This window comes from Bos indicus, chromosome 6 (genome assembly GCF_029378745.1).
Source record: "Bos indicus isolate NIAB-ARS_2022 breed Sahiwal x Tharparkar chromosome 6, NIAB-ARS_B.indTharparkar_mat_pri_1.0, whole genome shotgun sequence".
NCBI lineage: Eukaryota > Metazoa > Chordata > Mammalia > Artiodactyla > Bovidae > Bos > Bos indicus.
The window spans coordinates 104,322,296-104,339,044 of record NC_091765.1 but is presented as its reverse complement, the minus strand read 5'-3'; the positions used below and the strand labels follow the sequence as shown (position 1 = coordinate 104,339,044).

Sequence of the window (16,749 nt, the reverse complement as noted above, 5' to 3'; positions counted from 1 at the left end):
ATGCATAATTCCAGCTGAGTGCTAGAATCAGGAAATTATTAGAAAAGCAAACAGATCACCTTCAAAGAATACAGAAGGACATAGATTGGCAGGCCCATGCCACCACCAAGCGCCTCACAGATCTGGTTTCATCTAATTCTTATAATCTCATTATCCCTTTGTTGATTAAGAAAATGAGGTTCAGAAAGGTCAGGTGACTTGCCCAGGACACACAGCTCACAGGCAACAGAGCAGGATCGGACTGTGTTGGCTTATACCAAAGACCATGCCTTTTCCAGTCCACTACGCTGTGTGTGAAACTCACTGCCCTTTCTCTCCTCTCTGCTCCCCTGACCTTCTGATGGGAGAACTGATCCCATTCACTTTTCTCTCCTTCATTGGAACAGCTTACTTGTGCATATCCACTATAGCAGTGATGTGCTCAACTGGCAGCCACTATAATGGTCCACAGAGGTCCCTGGAAGAAGTGCCAACCCCCAGTAAAGGTCCCTGATCACCATGCTGCATGGTGCCCATGGGAAAGGAAAACTGCAAATAAGACTTGACCTTCACAGGGACTCCCTGGTGGTCCAGTGGCTAAGACTCTGCATTCCCAATGCAGGGAACCCTGGTTCAATCCCTGGTCAGGGAACTAGTGCCGACATGCTGTAACTAAGAGTTCACACGCTGCAAGGAAGATCCTGCCTGCTGCAACTAAGACCTGGCAAAACCAAATACATAAATAATTTTTTAAAAAGAGAGAGAGAGACTTAGCCTTCAGGTTGCCAAAGGCAATGCAGAGTCTCCTGGCAGGTAAGGTCTGAAAGTTAGGAGACTTGGGTTCAAAGTGAGGATTCCTCCTTTACAGGTGGTGTGATTGCCAGAAACCTAAAATTTTCTGACTCTCAGCTTACTTGGGTGTAAAATGGGAGTAATTATCCCCATCTGCTGGGTATCATCAAGGATTAATAAGTGGATTCAAGTAGCTGGAAGGGTCTATTAATAGAAGCGATTCTCTTGTAATAGATGCTTCATCATTGGGATCCCTTTTCTTCCTCTTGCTGGTGACAGGACTCCCTTTCCGATCATTTCCCACCGTCAGGAAAATGAAATAGCTCGGTCGTGTCCGACTCTTTGCGACCCCGTGGACTATAGCCTACCAGGCTCCTCCCTCCATGGGACTCTCCAGGCAAGAGTACTGGAGTGGGCTGCCATTTCCTTCTCCAGGGGATCTTCCCAACCCAGGGATCGAACCTGGGTCTCCCACATTACAGGCAGATGCTTTAACCTCTGATGGTAACCGTAGACCCAATACGATTGTAACTGTATTCTTTGCCTTGTTCTCAGAAATGCTCATGCAACCACCACTATGAGGATGGAAAGGTCAGGGTACAGGAAAGCACGCTGTGAAAGACAAGGACCTGTGCACAGTCAGTTTGCTGGTAAACAAGCGCGGGCAAGTGTGTGTCCATTTACCAAGTCCAGGAGAAGGGACGAGAGTTTGGGGCCGTAAAGTCTTCAGTGAGTCCTGACTTTATTACTTATCGGCTTTATGACCTTAAGCTTCTGGGTTTCCTGATTTGAGTTGGAGATGGTACAGCCCAGGGGCTGGGACCTCTTCAGGCACCTGGAATGATGAAGGGCAAACCTCTACTGAACATCACAACATAGGGGCAAAACCTAAGAAGGGACTAAAAATAAATGGTTCCTACAGAAAGCAACAAACGAACTTACCATTGCAGCAGGGAAGGATGGGGGAAGGGACAGTTAGGAAGTTTGGGATCGACATGCACACAGTGCTATATTTAAGATGGATACCCAACAAGGACCTACTGTCTAGCACGGGGAACTCTGCTCAACGTTATGTGACAGCCTGGATGGGAGCGGAGTTTGGGGGGAGAATGGATACATGTATAGGTATGGCTGAGTCCCTTTGCTGTCCACCTGAAACTATTACAACATTGTTAATTGGCTATTTGTTGTTTAGTCGATTAGTTGTGTCTGACTCATTTGTGACCCCACAGGCTGCAGCCCACCAGGCTCCTCTGTCCATGGGATTTTCCAGGCAAGCATACTGGGGTGAGTTGCCATGTCCTTCTGCATAGTTGGCTATGCATGCATGCTAGGTCACTTCAGTTGTGTCTGACTCTTTGCGACCCCATGGACAGTATGTAGCTCACAAGGCTCCTCTGTCCATGGGATTCTCCAGGCAAGAATACTGGAGTGGGTTGCCATGCCCTCTTATACTCCAATATAAAATAAAAAGTTAAAAAATAAAACAAACATCAAAAATAAGTAAATAAATGGTTCCTACAGAAAGCAAAAATGAGTCTCCTTGAGAGTAGCTTTATATAAAATGCATTTATTAATCAAAAGTTCCCTTGATAAAAATAGAATATGTAACAAACACAATGTGAGAACCGAGAGCCTTGCCCTTTGACACACAGCCCACACTTCAGTCAGGTGTTTCGGGGATGTGAACCGGGAGCTGGGGGGTCTCCCCCAGATCGTCCGTGAGCTGGGACCGAAAGCAGTGAGGGTTCATGGGGTGGTCCCCTGTCTCTTCATGTCCCTTGTGATGCTGAAGGGTGTAGGCCACCTGGGAATTCGTGGGACCAGATTAAACTGAGTCCTCGAAAGTCATGGTGGTAGAGGGGGAGGGTTAGAGATGTGTCAGTCTCCTTCATGTACAATCGATACCTGCGAGTTGTACATAAAACATGCATACACGCAGATGGGCAGGAGAAAACAAATCTTCGTGTCTTCAGACTCTAGAAACTTCCCTTTGGGCTAGTTCAAGCCCAAGGCCCACGCGGCCTTTTTGGCATTCAGAAAGTTCTTCTTCTTCTTCCTGGGAGGAACGTGCAGTGAGATCTCAGGCTCCTTTGGATTTCTGAAGATAAAGAGCTTTTCACCCGTGTTTAATAAGTCAACAGCTTCTGCCCCTACAATGGGCACTGGGGTCAGTTCATCAGTGGACTCCAGGGACAGGTGCGGCCAACTTCTTTTTCCAGAGAATATCACCCTCTCTCTGAGAGGGGGACACGTCTTCTTTAATATGCTAAAGAGAGAACAGAAAATCAGACTGGACATTTTTGGCAACGTACTTTCCTGAGTGTGCCGACAGAGTTCTCCAGGAAAACTCCCTCTTGGTTCCTAGGTCCCCAGTTAAGTGTTACTTTAAAGGGTTTTCTCTGTGGTTGCCAGGGTGGCCCCTGAGATTAGCTGAAGCCCATGGCAGGGGCTGCAGACGGCTCACACTGACTCATGACTGTTCACTTCTCCGGAGTTTGGTGAGCCTGTTGTCATCATGCTGTCAGCATGCAATCAGCCAGGGTGGGGGTGTTTCACACCACGGAACCTGACAGATGCTACAAGTCAGAGCTTCCCGTCTCCCCCCAGATGATTGGGATACATTGTCCATGATGCCTTTGCCTGTGGGCCTCACACTAAACACAGGCTGGTAAAATCTGAGTGTAAGGCAACAGTTAGAAGTTAGGTAAACTGTTTGAAATAGAACAGAGCAGCACACTGGGGGAATATCCTATAAAAGGATTGCTGGAATCCTGCCCGTGAGCGGTCCAGTCCCTCAGTTCCAGCTGCACTTGAAAATGGCTCTGACTCCCTCTGAGAGCCCTGTATGACCTGAAAGCCACAGGGTCCTTTGCCCAAGCAGGGCAGGACAAGGCCATGTCACTGTGGGCTGACATACTGGAGGCCACTGGTAGGCTCATGGGCCCTTCCTGAAGAGAAGTGGCTTTGAGGTTCCAACCTCATCACCACGAACTCCTGCCCTGGCAGCTGTGTCACCTGAACAAGGATTCAAAGACAGCTCCATCAGCTCCCTCTGACTCGCAGTCTGTCCTCCTCCCACCACTCGTCCACAGCGCCTTGAGGCAGAGAAAAGGCGGGCACAGTGGTCCAGCACCGTGGGCCCGGGGTCCTCCTGATCTGCACTCGACCACTGACGTCAGTGCAGCCCAGGAATGCCTTTGCTCTCCCAACCTCATCCTAGGACCCTGACTTCCAGTCCTTGGTGGAGCGCTTTCCCTTTATATGGCCTGAATTTAATTTTCTTGGTTTGGGCTCAATAGTGAGTGAAGTCACTCAGTCGTGTCCGACTCTCTGCGACCCCATGGACTGTAGCTCACCAGGCTCCTCAGTCCTTGGGATTCTCCAGGCAAGAATACTGGAGTGCGTTGCCATACCCTAATCTAATTCCTCTGGGACTAAATTTTGATGTCCAGCCCATTATCAATGGCTCTGGGACTGTTATCATGGACTCTCTGGGCAGCTTGGTCTCTAGGGCTTCACCCTGAGAAATTCTGGAAGGTGCAGGACTCTCCCACGTCCTGTGGGCATCACTGTTTCCATGGCACATTTTGGTTATCACTATTTAACCTGTTACGTTAAAACGGGTTAACCTAACTCTTGTCACTCGTGTTACTATTTTTCCAAATTTTTAGTGGGAAACCCGTGAGCACCTGAGTCTGTTGTCTGAAGCGATCTAAAACCACCCTGCCTCCAATTTTCCTCTGCTCTCCAGGTGTGCCGCCACCGCAGCTCAAAGAGAAAGGGACTCAATACAGTGAAAAGAGCAGTGGCCTGGAAGCTCAGAGAAATAGAGGGGTTGGTTCAGTGCCCTCAAATCCCACGGCTACTTTTCACCAGTGGGGGTCTCTTCTTCTGACCTCCCAGAGCTGGTAAAGCATGGCTGTGGGATTTTGCCCACTTTCCGAAAGCGGGCAGGCTCAGTCCAACAAGACGAGAAAGGGCTTTGTAAACCATAAAATCTAAGCCTTTATAAGGAATAATTCTCCTAATGAGATCCCATTTAAAAAGAGCCACTAGTTAAAATAAAGACTGCAATTAAAATGCTAATAAATGATAGAACATTCTCCCACTGATAGCAGGCGGCTTATCTTCAGTTCCTAGACTAAGCTCACTTTGCCTTTTTTTTAAAAAAAAATGGAAGGATAGTTGATTTACAATATTGTGTTTATTTCAGGTGTAAAGCAAAATGATTCAGTTTTATGTATGTATTGTTTTTCAGATTCTCTTCCATTTTAGGTTACGAGATACTGACTATAGTTCCCTGACCTATACAGTAAATCCTTGTTGCTTATCTATTTTATATACAGTAGTCTGTATCTTTTAATCCCATATTCCTAATTTATCCCTCCCCGCCCCTTTCTACTTTGGTTCCATAAGCTTGTTTTCTAAGTCTGTGAGTCTATTTCTGTTTCACAAGTACATTCATTTGTATTATTTTTCTTAAACTCCACATGTAAGTGCTATTGTTTGATATTTGTCTTTCTGTCTGACTTACTTCACTTTAAACTAAGCCCATTTTGGTAGTATGGCTCTGTGTTCATGCTCTCCCTTGAAAGAAAAATAAACTAAGCCCACTTCGAATAAAGATGTTGTCTGGAGGGAAGGAGTGTGCTGTGTCCATAGTAACCCTCCCTTCATGGTCCCCTCCACCTTCCCTTCTGGGCTCATGGGCACCCTGGCTGACAACCCCTCCAGTCCACCTGAACAGATGCCCTCATACCTCTCCTTCCTCTTCTGAGCCCAGAGCATCTTCTCTAATCCTCTGTTTATCAGTTCTCCACGAAGTTTGCTCTCTAAGGCTTGCCACCAACCCTGGTGTTTCCTGAAGGCAAGAAGGGACGTTCTTATATTTTCAAAAAGAACAGAACCTTCAAGTGATGCCTAATCCTAAAAAGCCCTCTGGGAACTCCTTCCTTCAGTATGACCTTTGGCTGATAGGAAAAACCTTGAGAGTATTCACATTTACTCACTCACTCACTCTGTGAACACTGATCAAGCATCTTGCTGGCCAAGTCAAGACACAGTCTCTGCCCCAAGAGGTCCCCAGTCCAGGGGTCACAGATAGGTAGCACGTGACATGGGTCAGATAGAGGGAGGCTGCCGAGATGTGGGGACACTTGAGCTGAGTCTGAGCATCCCTGCAGTTGAATGCATGGAAGATTCCAGAAGCAAAGAGCTCTCTGCGCTGGCTTGTGTGTGGTCCACCTCCCCCAGAGTGGACGTTCTGGGCGGCAGGACTGTCCCTTACTCTCCCACCTACACCGATGCCTGACAGTGGACACACTAAGAGCTCATACATGTTTTATAAATACATGAATAAGAAGATTGAGAAGGTACAAGGGAAGCTCAGAAGGAGGGTAAGGCAGAGAGCCTGAATGCCACGTGATTCTCAACTGAAGAAGGGACAGCAAACAGGACAGGGGTAAAGATGTCCACGAGCTTGGGTTCAAGTCAAGTCAATACAGGATCGAGTGTCCACTGGTGCCTGGTTCTGGCCAAGTTCATACTCTGCCTCAGCTGCTTCACATTGTGCAGCTATGGGGGTTGGGGGGGGAGTGGGTGCTGAGAGGGGCTATGGGGAAGGCAGAGCGGGGGGAGGGGCGGCAGTGGTGAAGAACCCTCATCCACGCTGGGCCAAGCTGTGACCATGCAAAGTCCTGCTCCAGGGTTACCACCAGTACCTGCTGCCTGTGTGTTCTCTGATTGCACTAGAGAAAGCAGGCTGAAACAGGAAACTCCGACCACGCCCACCCCAGCCCCGACCCCACCCACACCCCAGTCCTGTGAGCACACTCACATCCAGCCCCAGCCCGCCCCGTGCTGGGTCCCTCCAGCTCTAGGAATGCTTGCTCTTCCCTCCCTACAGCTGATGTCACCCTCTCACCCTTCCTGGCACCCAGCCCTACTCTTAGCCCTCTGCTGTGCACCTTGCCTTTGTGAGTCAGGGACTCCCTTACAAGTCGGGGAAAATAACCTGCATATACACATGTCCACACAATCATGCCATTTCCACAGACTCACGGGCATCAAGACGCCCTTCCCTAGCCTCCTGTGGATCCTCGTTGAGGACTGGGCTTTGCTGCCTGGCCTTCAGCACTTTCCAGGTTGGTCATGGCTTTCCCTGCAGCCTCACCCCTAATAAATTCTGCTCTCAAGTGGACTGGCTGGCTGCCCCATACTTATCCAACATCCCTCTTCATGCCTTTCCTTAATAAAGACCCTTAACTGACAAAATGCACACCTGCCACTTGATCCTAAAGTATCTATGCCACCTTATCCACAATTGAGGAAAAATGAACCCAAACTAAATGGTCAGCAATAGAGTAACAGTTATATACACTATGCTACACGCCTCAGTAAAATAATAAGCAGCTATGAAAAATAATATCTATGGAGATGTTTCTATAACTGGGAAAAGCATGAAAATTTAAATTGTTAATAAAAATAGCAGAAAGAGTCGAAACAGATGCTTAGGAAGATGTTTGCACGTGGACAAGAGCTGAAAGGTAATAAGCAAACTTGCCTCTGCTATAAGGTTCTGAAAAGCAGGAGGTAAGGCTGTATATACTGGGATTCCTATACATGTGTGCTCATGCACATGCATACACACACATACACGCACACACACCCCCACACACCGCACACACTCATACAACCCAGGAGACAAACCCATTCTGGAGGAAGAATTGTAACAAAATGCTAATAGCCAGTGGCTCCAGCTGATAGAACCATGGTGTCTCTCTGCCTTTTTCCTTTATGCATTTACTGTGTGTATATGGCATATTTACAGCCCAAGGAAACCTACTGTCTTAAGATCCCATTGGGAAGTGAACCGGTGATGAAAAGAGAAGCTGTGGACAAAACCCTTGGGCCTGCCATGACTTCCAGGATTCATGATGACACTCCTGGATGCCATCTGCTCCCTAAGTGAGGAAGTTCCCCTGGGAAGGCGGGTGTGCTTGTGCCCCATGGTCTGGCTCACCACCCCGATCCGTTCTCTCTCAGGAAAATGGGACCTCATTTTCCAAAAGCGGCCGACCCTGCACTCACCCCCTCCTGCCCAGGTCAGCCTGCACCCTGCTGCCATCGTTCTCCACCGAGTGGTCTTGATGCTTCTGGCCCACGGAGTCCAGCACCGCCAGCAGCTCGGCCTGCGAGGCTGCGGGCAGAGCCACGGTCAGGAGCCGGCGCAGCGTGCCCCCCGGCAGCATCGTCAGCTTCGACAGGTACGACGCCAGTCTCAGCTCCTGGAGGAGTGAATGCAGGCACTCAGAGCCTCACGGCTCTCACCTTGATGAACAGCAGGGTTGAATGGATCACGGTCTTAGGACTTTTTGTCCCAGGGAGATAAATACTTTATTAGCTTGGTCTTGAAAACATGTCCCCAAATTTACAGAGCCGTCAAGAAAATCTATTTGGTCAGCAGCCTTGGCTCCCCATGACATTCCCTAAGCCTTCATCCATCCCTTCCAGCTATCCTCCTGGATACAGGGCAACTCACTCATCATAGTTACAGCCCTGGCCTACAGCCAGGCCAATTAGTAATTTCTCCTCCTACTCATGTTCCGTGAGGCGATAGGGCTCAGAGGGAACAGCACAGGCTGTGGAAACAACTGAAAAGGCCCTAAAGCAGTGGAGGGTTAAAGAAACTGTACTATGGCCATACCACAGAATACCAGTCTGCAGTGAAAGAAATGGAAGGATCGCTAGGGCTTTCCACCGCCTGGAAAGAGCCAGGCTGCACACTTATATCCTGTATGATTCCAAGTGAATAACCAGAGTTGACAGAACATAGGGATGGAGAACAGAGCAGAACTGGCCAGGAGTTAGGGATGCAGTATGTTGCATGCTAAGTCACTTCAGTTGTGTCTGACTCTTTGTGATCCCATGGACTGTAGCCCGCCAGGCTCCTCTGCCCATGGGATTCTCCAGGCAAGAACAATGGAGTGGGTTGCCATTTCCTCCTCCAGGGGATCGTCTCGACCTAGAGATCGAACCCGCATCTTTTATGTCTCCTACGTTGGCAGGCAGGTTCTTTACCATGAGTGCCACCTGGGAAAAGCACAAAAATTCTGTTAATAATTCCAAGTGCCACTACCCAGAAATAATTATCAGTAGCATTAGGCAAAGCACACTCTAGGAATCTTTCTAGGCATGTATGTAAATAGATGAATGGATGGATGGATGGGTTATACAGATGAATAAATGGATGAATGGATAAATGGGTTATGGACAGTTTATGGATAGATGATGAGTGGACAAATGGGCAGATGAATGGATGGATGGATGCAGAGATGGTTGGTGGATGGATGGATAGACAGAGGTGGATTGATGGATGAATGGATAGATGGATGGATGTGTGGACAAAGAGATGAAAGGAGAGGCAGACAGATGGAGTGATGGACAATGGGTGGATAGACGGACATGACTATAAAAATGAGATCATAATCCATACAAAATAATATATATATTATGTATCTATTTTGTTGCTTGCCTGCTCTATCTACTAGAATATCAGTTCATGAGAGCCTGGGCTTCATCTGTTTACTTTGCTGCTAAAATCCCAGGGCCTAGGATAGCACTTGCCACTTACTAGGAGCACAGTCGATATTTATTCAAGAAAAAAGCCTCTTCAGAAGATGTTAAGCTGACTCTAAGTCATATTATATGTGGTTAAAAAAGAATTCCACTCTACTGTCTACAAGTCATACTGGAGCCTCGAGGGAGTAAAGGAGATGAGTTCAGTGAAGACCTCAGGTGGGGTCCCAACCTCTTTCCACAGCACAAGGAAACTTTCTGCCTTGCTGAGTTAGTACCATTCATTTTAAAATGAGCTCCCCCTTCCCATTTTATTCACAAAACAATTAGGAAATATTTTGCTTCAAAGGGAATGGTGCAGTAGCATGAAATGAGTAGCACTTTTTTTTAAAATTTTATTTTATTTTTAAACTTTACATAATTGTATTAGTTTTGCCTTTAAAGGAAGAGAAACTGATTTAAAACCAGCTCCACCACTGAGTGGCTGTGGGACCTTGGCTGAGTCACATCACCTCTCTGACCCTCAGTTTCTTCATCTGTCCAGTGATGATCCTCTCCATGCCTCTCCTCAACACTGGGCTGATATCCACTGCTGTTGGTATCATTGCCATCACAAAAGGAGTGATAGATTTGCAGCAGTGCCTAGGGGAGGCTCTTCCCACTGCCAGGGCCCCCAGAGCAACAGTGAGTATTAACTTGGATGATGTGTGATGTGTCTAGCACAGAGCAGGCATTTGAGTGTTATTTTGACATTGTCATAAATATGCAGAAGAAGGAGGAGTTGGCAAAGTTGCATAAATATGAAAACATGGGTGCTCATGTGGAAATGATCCTTCATGCAAATTTTGTAATTTGAACTATGCTGTCCCTAAGGTAGTGTAATAAGCAGGAAATAAAACAAAAGACACATAGAGGCAGGGGAGGGTTGGGGAGGGAGAGGGAGAGAAAGACAGAGATTGCAGGGGAAAGAAGAAAAAGAAGGAGGAGAAGAAGGAAGAGGAGGAAGAGGGGGAGGAGTATTTAGAAGAAGTAGAAAGAATGGGAGGGGGACTGGGTTTCCCTGGTTATTCTCTTGCCTGGTACAAAGAGGAAACAGGCAAAATACAGGACTCCTCTACAAAGGGAGTGATGGTTAATTTTATAGGTCAGCTTGTCTGGGCCACAGTGCCAAGATTTATATGGAGAAACATAATTCTGGATATATCTGTGAAGTAGCTTTTGAATGAGATTAACACTCGAGTCGGTGGACTTAAAGCAGATTGCCCTCCACAGTGTGGGTGGGCTCCATCTAACCAGGTGAAGGCTTGAACAGAACAAAGACTGACCCCTGAGCCAGAGGGAATTCTGCCAGTAGTGGGCCTTTGAACTTGAACTGCGACACTGGCTCTTTCCTGGTCTCCAGCCTGCTGTTCTATATTGTCAGCCTACTTGGACTTGCCAGTCTCCACAATCACATATGCTAATTTCTTAAAGTAAACCTCTTTCTCCCTCTTTTCCCAAGTCTTTGTGCTTCTGTTTCTCTGGAAAACCCTCACTAATACACAAGGGCGGGAAAGAAAGAAATGAAGTTGAGTAGACATTGCTGGGGGATTCTACAAGGCACAGGATGGGGAGGGGGTGCAGAGAAAAGTCACCCTCCTAAATGATTCCTGCTGCTCAAGGCTTCCATCCCAGCAGCATTTTACTCCTGACAGAGCCAGTTCTTTAGCAGAGTTCACAGTTTAAAAGAGCCAACAAATTAGGGATGACCTGGATGATATTGTACACATGACCCTTTGGCCATCTGTCAAGTCTCTTAGTAACAAAGAAGAGGGGGAATCACAGTGAGTGTGGGAGAGGGCTCAGTTCCCACAGAGACCCAGGCCAGGAGCAGCATGTGCTCTGCAGGGCAACACAGCAGGAAGAGCACATCTGTGTAGTCACCAACCCCAGGCCGAGTCCTGAGCTCCAAGGAGGACAGTGAGCCCTGGAACCCGGAGCCACCCATTCATACCTTGGTTGCTCTATTTGCAAAATAGAGAAGATAGTCCCTGATTCCCAGCTTTCTGCAAGGATTAAATGAATAACTGACATGAGTGCCTAGGATGATACTTAATGCACAACAGGTATTCTGGAAACTTCTGCTTCCTCCCCCATCCCCAGTCTGGAGCTCAAGCTAAGAGATGTGGGGTAGAAGAATGTGGGCTCCAATTCTAGCTCCACCGGGCTCCTCAATGTGAACTTGGGCAATAATGTCCCCTCTGGAGGACCTGTCTATAAGGGGATGATGGTAGAATTGCCAGACAGTGAGGTGAATGGCAAGTACTCTCCTGGGTCCTGCCATGAGTAGGTACTCCTCCCTTGCTGAAAATATCAAGAAAGCCCAGGTCAGCTCTCATGTCAAAGAGAAAGAAGCATGTTAGACTTACTACTCACTTTGATGCTTAACCTTGTCTTCCTGTCTGGTGTTACTGGCAGAATAATGGCCTCGAAGGTGTTCATGCCCCATCCCAGAACCTGTGAATATATCATTTTACATGGCAAGGGACTTTGTGATGAAGCTTAATGATCATGAGCTGAGAGTATCCTAGACTGATTATCCAGATGAGTCCAACCTCATCATCACATGGGTCCTTAAAAGCACAGAACTTTTCCTGCTATGGTAGGTCAGAGAGAGATGTGATGACGATGGAAGAAGCATCAGTAAGATGTGATTTGTTGAGTTTGAAGATGAAAGAAGGGAGCCATGAACTAAGAAAATGCCTCTAGAAACTGGTAACAGCCACCAGCTGACGACAGCTAGCAAGGAAATGAAAACCTCAGTCCTACAACCACAATGAACCAAATTCTGACAATTACTGGAATGAGGAGGAGACGGATTCTCCCAGAGCCTTAGAAGGAGTACAGACCTGCTGACACTTTGATTTTAGTCTGGCAAAGCCCATGCAGGACTTCTGACCCACAGAACAAGCAGATAATAAATTTGTATTCTGTTAAGCCACTAAATTGGTAGTAATTTGTTACAGCAGCAATAGGAAACTAATACAAGTGAGAAGATGCATGTGCCTATGGACAGTTGTGGCCAATTCTGCTGGCTGACACCGGAAAGTGCCCCACCCCTGCTCCCTGCTGGCTCTCTCTGGAGGCTGAAAAGGAAGTGTTGAACTTGCAGCCCCCCTTGCAACCAGGGATCCATGGGTCGCGTCTCCTCAGGACATGAGTATAATTTGCTTCAGAGACTTGGTGGCATGTACTTTCTTGGAAAGAAAAGACAGCAGAGTGATTGTGTTCTACATTTACCTTCTTCACATGAACACAGACACAGCAGCTGGAACTTCAAGGAGAGGTGGGAAGAATCAGTGTAACAGTGACATCGTTGAACTGAAGCAAGGTCAGCAACACCTACCTCCCAATGGCCTGTGATTGGCATAAGCCACTGTCACAAATCACATTTGCTGAGACCCAAAGAAACCAGGAAGCCCACCTTGGAATGCACATAAAACACCACTAGTAGAGTTATGTAACTCTGCACATGACTCCATCTGCACAGCCTCGTGCTCTGTCTCAGGAACGCTGATGAGGGCTGCAGCTCTGGCCAAGAATGAGACTACCTAACCTCAACACAGAAAGGTTGAAACGTGGTGTGCAATCTCAGCATTCTCCTTATATGGCCCAGATTTCAATGACTAACTTTGTTCCTGGTAGAACTTACTCTGTGTATATTAAACCTGTTTAAGACTGAAAAGAAGACCACTTGGGTGCCTGTCTTATCACGGAGAAGAAACTGACCAGGGCAGTGATTACTGTTGTTTTTGCTGCTGCTGTAACCCCAATTGAATATCCCCTAGGTGCTGGCCCTGGGCCAGGGATTTTCACAAATCCTCTTAGCAGTTCTCAAGGTTCCTGTTATCATCTGTGTCCTGCAGGTGAGGAAACGTGGACTCTGAGAAAGAGGTCAAGTTATGGGCTGGCAAGGGATGGACCCAGGACACAGAGAACTTGTTCTCACCTGGCCGTACAGGGTCACAAAGGTGTCAGTCTCCATATTCTCCAGCAAATCTTCTAGCACGACACTGTCTTCTTGCTCCTCTCTCAAACTAGGGTGAAAACAAAATCTCCATACGTTCAGTGTTGTTATAAAGTGATCCTATGAGAAGATCGTCTAGTTGGTTAAAAAACAAAGTATCAAAAACCTAACCTACATGATTAAAAACAAATCCATCAAAAGAGATAGCCAGAAGAAGCTGGCCTCTTTTTAGCTAGATTATCTCACAAATAAATGAATCAGGGACTGCTCACCAGGATGGAGGGCTCCTTCAAGTGAGAACTTTTGTGGGACTGTATGGAGACTTCTCTGTGGCTTTGAAGGGCAGCCTGTGCTCTGCATGGCTATGAGTATAACTGATGTCATCTTGGGCCCTTACAGTATTTCCTGTCCTTCTGCTGACCCACCCAGGACTGTGCAATGAATCACTTCTCTGTCATCAAAGGCTTTGTAGTTAATAGATATTGTTTAATAATCATGAGGGTCAGGTATTCTCTGTGCTTTGTTATTCCCTAGATAAGGATGAAAACCTTCCCTGAAGTATTCCTGGCATCCACGAGACTAGTTACCCATTCACAAATTTTGACTTAGGAACGCACGTCCCATTTCCAAGCATCTACCCCATTGTTGCTAAGTCACTTCAGTCATGTCCAACTCTGTGCGACCCCATAGACGGCAGCCCACCAGGCTCCCCCGTCCCTGGGATTCTCCAGGCAAGAACACTGGAGTAGATTGCCATTTCCTTCTCCAATGCATGAAAGTGAAAAGTGAAAGGAAAGTCGCTCAGTTGTGTCCGACTCTTCGTGACCCCATGGACTGCAGCCCACCAGGCTCCTCCATCCATGGGATTTTCCATGCAACAGTACTGGAGTGCGGTGCCATCGCCTTCTCTGATCTACCCCATACCCTAGGTTAATTATAAAATTGTCTCAATGGCCCCTCGGTTTAGAGTGAAGCCGTGAAGCCTTCTAAGTTGTTGTCCGCCTGATCCACTATATGAGTAAGTTACCATAGATAAATGGATCCATCGGTTAAATGGAGCTGCCTGCCTTGCTTTTCAGTCTCAAGATGCCTGCTCAGTACAGTGGGCACTTTTTGTTCCCTCTGACCTCCAATGGTGATCCTGATGTGAAAACTCTCAGTATTAGCTGTCATGCCTGGTGCTGAAGAATACCAAGGTCTGGGGTCTTCATCATGTGCTCCTGTGTTGAAGTGGGCCAGAATCATCTCCCAAGGGTGGACCTGGCTCTGACCACAGAAGCTGGGTGGCACCTTATCACATGAGGTCTCCATCAGGCTTCTTGACTTCCCCACAAGGCGGTCTTCCCAGTCTATCCCCTCAGCCAATTAAAGCTGGTATCCTAGGTTATCCATCCTGCCTTCTTGCTGGTTAATACAATCTAAACCCTGTGAGGGTACAACTCATACAAAAAGCTTGATCAACAGCAATTTTCTCCATGAAGCATGGAATACATTAAGGTGTTAAATATACTAAAATCCATAATCAAGTCTAAGTCAAATCAACATCTCTGAGCATTTTCCTCTGATCAAACGGAATCAGCCTCTTATGCAATTATTTCAGTGGAACAGAATTGTGCTTTGATGTTGTGTTTACACAGAAAAGCATAATCAAACACATTAAAGTCACCTGTAATCTCACCACACAGAAATCACATCTATTACAGTCTGGCCTATTTTCTTTCAATGAATTTGTGTTTTCAAAAATGGAGTCATGCTATGTATTATAGTTTTCACCCTGTTCTTCACAGTGGAAAATTACAAAGCTGTTAAAAATTGTGTTTTCCAAAAGATATATGTACCCTTGTGTTCACTGCAACACTAGTTACAATAGCCAAGATATGGAAGCAACCTAAGTGCCCGTCCACAGATGAATGCGTAAAGAAGATGTCGTACACTGGGTCCTTAGCTTACCTCTGCTGGTGATACTCCAGGAGCTTCTGACCCTTGCTAAGGGCTCGCTGCAGGACAGCGGAGACGTGCCTTTCAGAATCTGTCTCCTCTGGTTCCTGCAGAAGCGCAGGTCCTTCACCTGCCCATTGCTGCCAACTGTCCAGTGCCCGCTGCAGCTGGGCCGCCTCCTGGTGTGCCAGCTGGTCCTCCAGCTTTCTCTCCAGCTCCTGGAGCTCCTGCACACAGAGGGGCAGGTACTGAGCACAAGGCAGGTGGGCCGCAGGATGCAATCCACCCCTCTCAGCTCGGCGCTGCAAGCCTGGCAGGACCTCCTCTTTTTTTTTTTTTAATTAATTAGTTTATTTTAATTGGAGGCTAATTACTTTACCATATTGTAGTGGTTTTTGCCGTACATTGACATGAATCAGCCATGGGTGGACATGTGTTCCCCATCACTGTCCACCCCCTGCCATCCAGCTGTGCAAACAGCACATGAGACTGCTTCCAGGTCTCTCACACCTCGTGCCCTTGCACATGCTGTGCCCCTACCTGCAGGCCCTTTCCCTGTTTGCTTGGCCAACTCTGAGGCTTCTTTCAAGGACGAGCTTTAGAAGACCCTCCTTGGGGAAACTGCTTTGTGCTGGTCTCAGCCATAGTCCATGACGCTACTGGCTGGAGCTGCTGGGGGTCCTCACCTGGGTCCACATTCCCTGTGGCAGCCCCCAGAGACATTTCCCTGTTGGGCCAATGCTGAGGTTAGACCAGTCCTTGTGATTCTTATGACTATTTTTGTGACTTCTTGTGAATCTATAATTATTTCAAAATAAAAAAGCTGAAAATTTTTATTTTCAGTAAAACTTCAGTATTAAACTTTCAGTACAAATTAAATATTAAACAGACACTAGAAAATGAAGGATAGAAAGATGTCAGAGAAGAGAAGCATGTTACAAAGTTAGCAGCTTGTGCCTGCACACTGGGACAACACCTCAGCCACACCATCAAGGACCTTGAGAAAACAAGGAACACATTCTGGAGGGTACATGGCACACCTCACCACACAGCAGGGTCACAAGGAGAGAAAAGAACATGGCCCAGGTGTTCTGCCTTTTTGGGGGTCAAAGGTGGGGTGCCTAGAGGTCACTGGTTCTCTCTCTGTTGGTGAACTTAAAGGAGCAGGAATTAGGGTGCAGAGAGGGCAAAGCAGGTTCACTCAAGAGGTCAGGTACGTAAGTCAACCAGAACTTCCCAGAAACAGGAACTTCATGGGTGGGGCAGTCTGCTTTTATCTAGTTGTTTAGTTGGCAACCTGTTTATTTCAGTCGGATGTTTTTGAAATGGTTGCCTCAGTAATCAAAAGCTGTCAGGGACTTACTACAGTTTCCCTAAGTTCCTTGGGAGATACAGACTCCCCTTCCTCAACTGCCCACTCACTACCCCTAGTATTTTCCTGTTACAGACTGGAT

General features: G+C 47.1%; 1 protein-coding gene and 1 non-coding gene across 4 annotated transcripts in view; one reads left to right on the top strand and one right to left on the bottom strand.

Moving 5' to 3' along the window:
- Positions 1-558: 558 nt before the first annotated feature.
- TRNAG-CCC (transfer RNA glycine (anticodon CCC)) lies at positions 559-631 on the top strand. The gene has a single exon. It is a non-coding gene; the product is annotated as a tRNA-Gly (tRNA).
- A 1,683-nt stretch (positions 632-2,314) lies between these two features.
- The window catches only part of EVC2 (EvC ciliary complex subunit 2), a 165,045-nt gene continuing 150,610 nt past the window's right edge, over positions 2,315-16,749 (bottom strand). For all 3 annotated transcript variants that reach the window (XM_070791783.1, XM_070791781.1, XM_070791782.1), the window contains exons 18-22: positions 15,308-15,522; positions 13,340-13,427; positions 7,864-8,060; positions 5,534-5,635; positions 2,315-3,040 (exon numbers count right to left, since the gene is read on the bottom strand). In XM_070791783.1, coding sequence (XP_070647884.1) covers positions 2,770-3,040; positions 5,534-5,635; positions 7,864-8,060; positions 13,340-13,427; positions 15,308-15,522 — 873 coding nt within the window. In that variant the 3' untranslated portion in view covers positions 2,315-2,769. The remainder of the gene's footprint in view (positions 3,041-5,533; positions 5,636-7,863; positions 8,061-13,339; positions 13,428-15,307; positions 15,523-16,749) is intronic.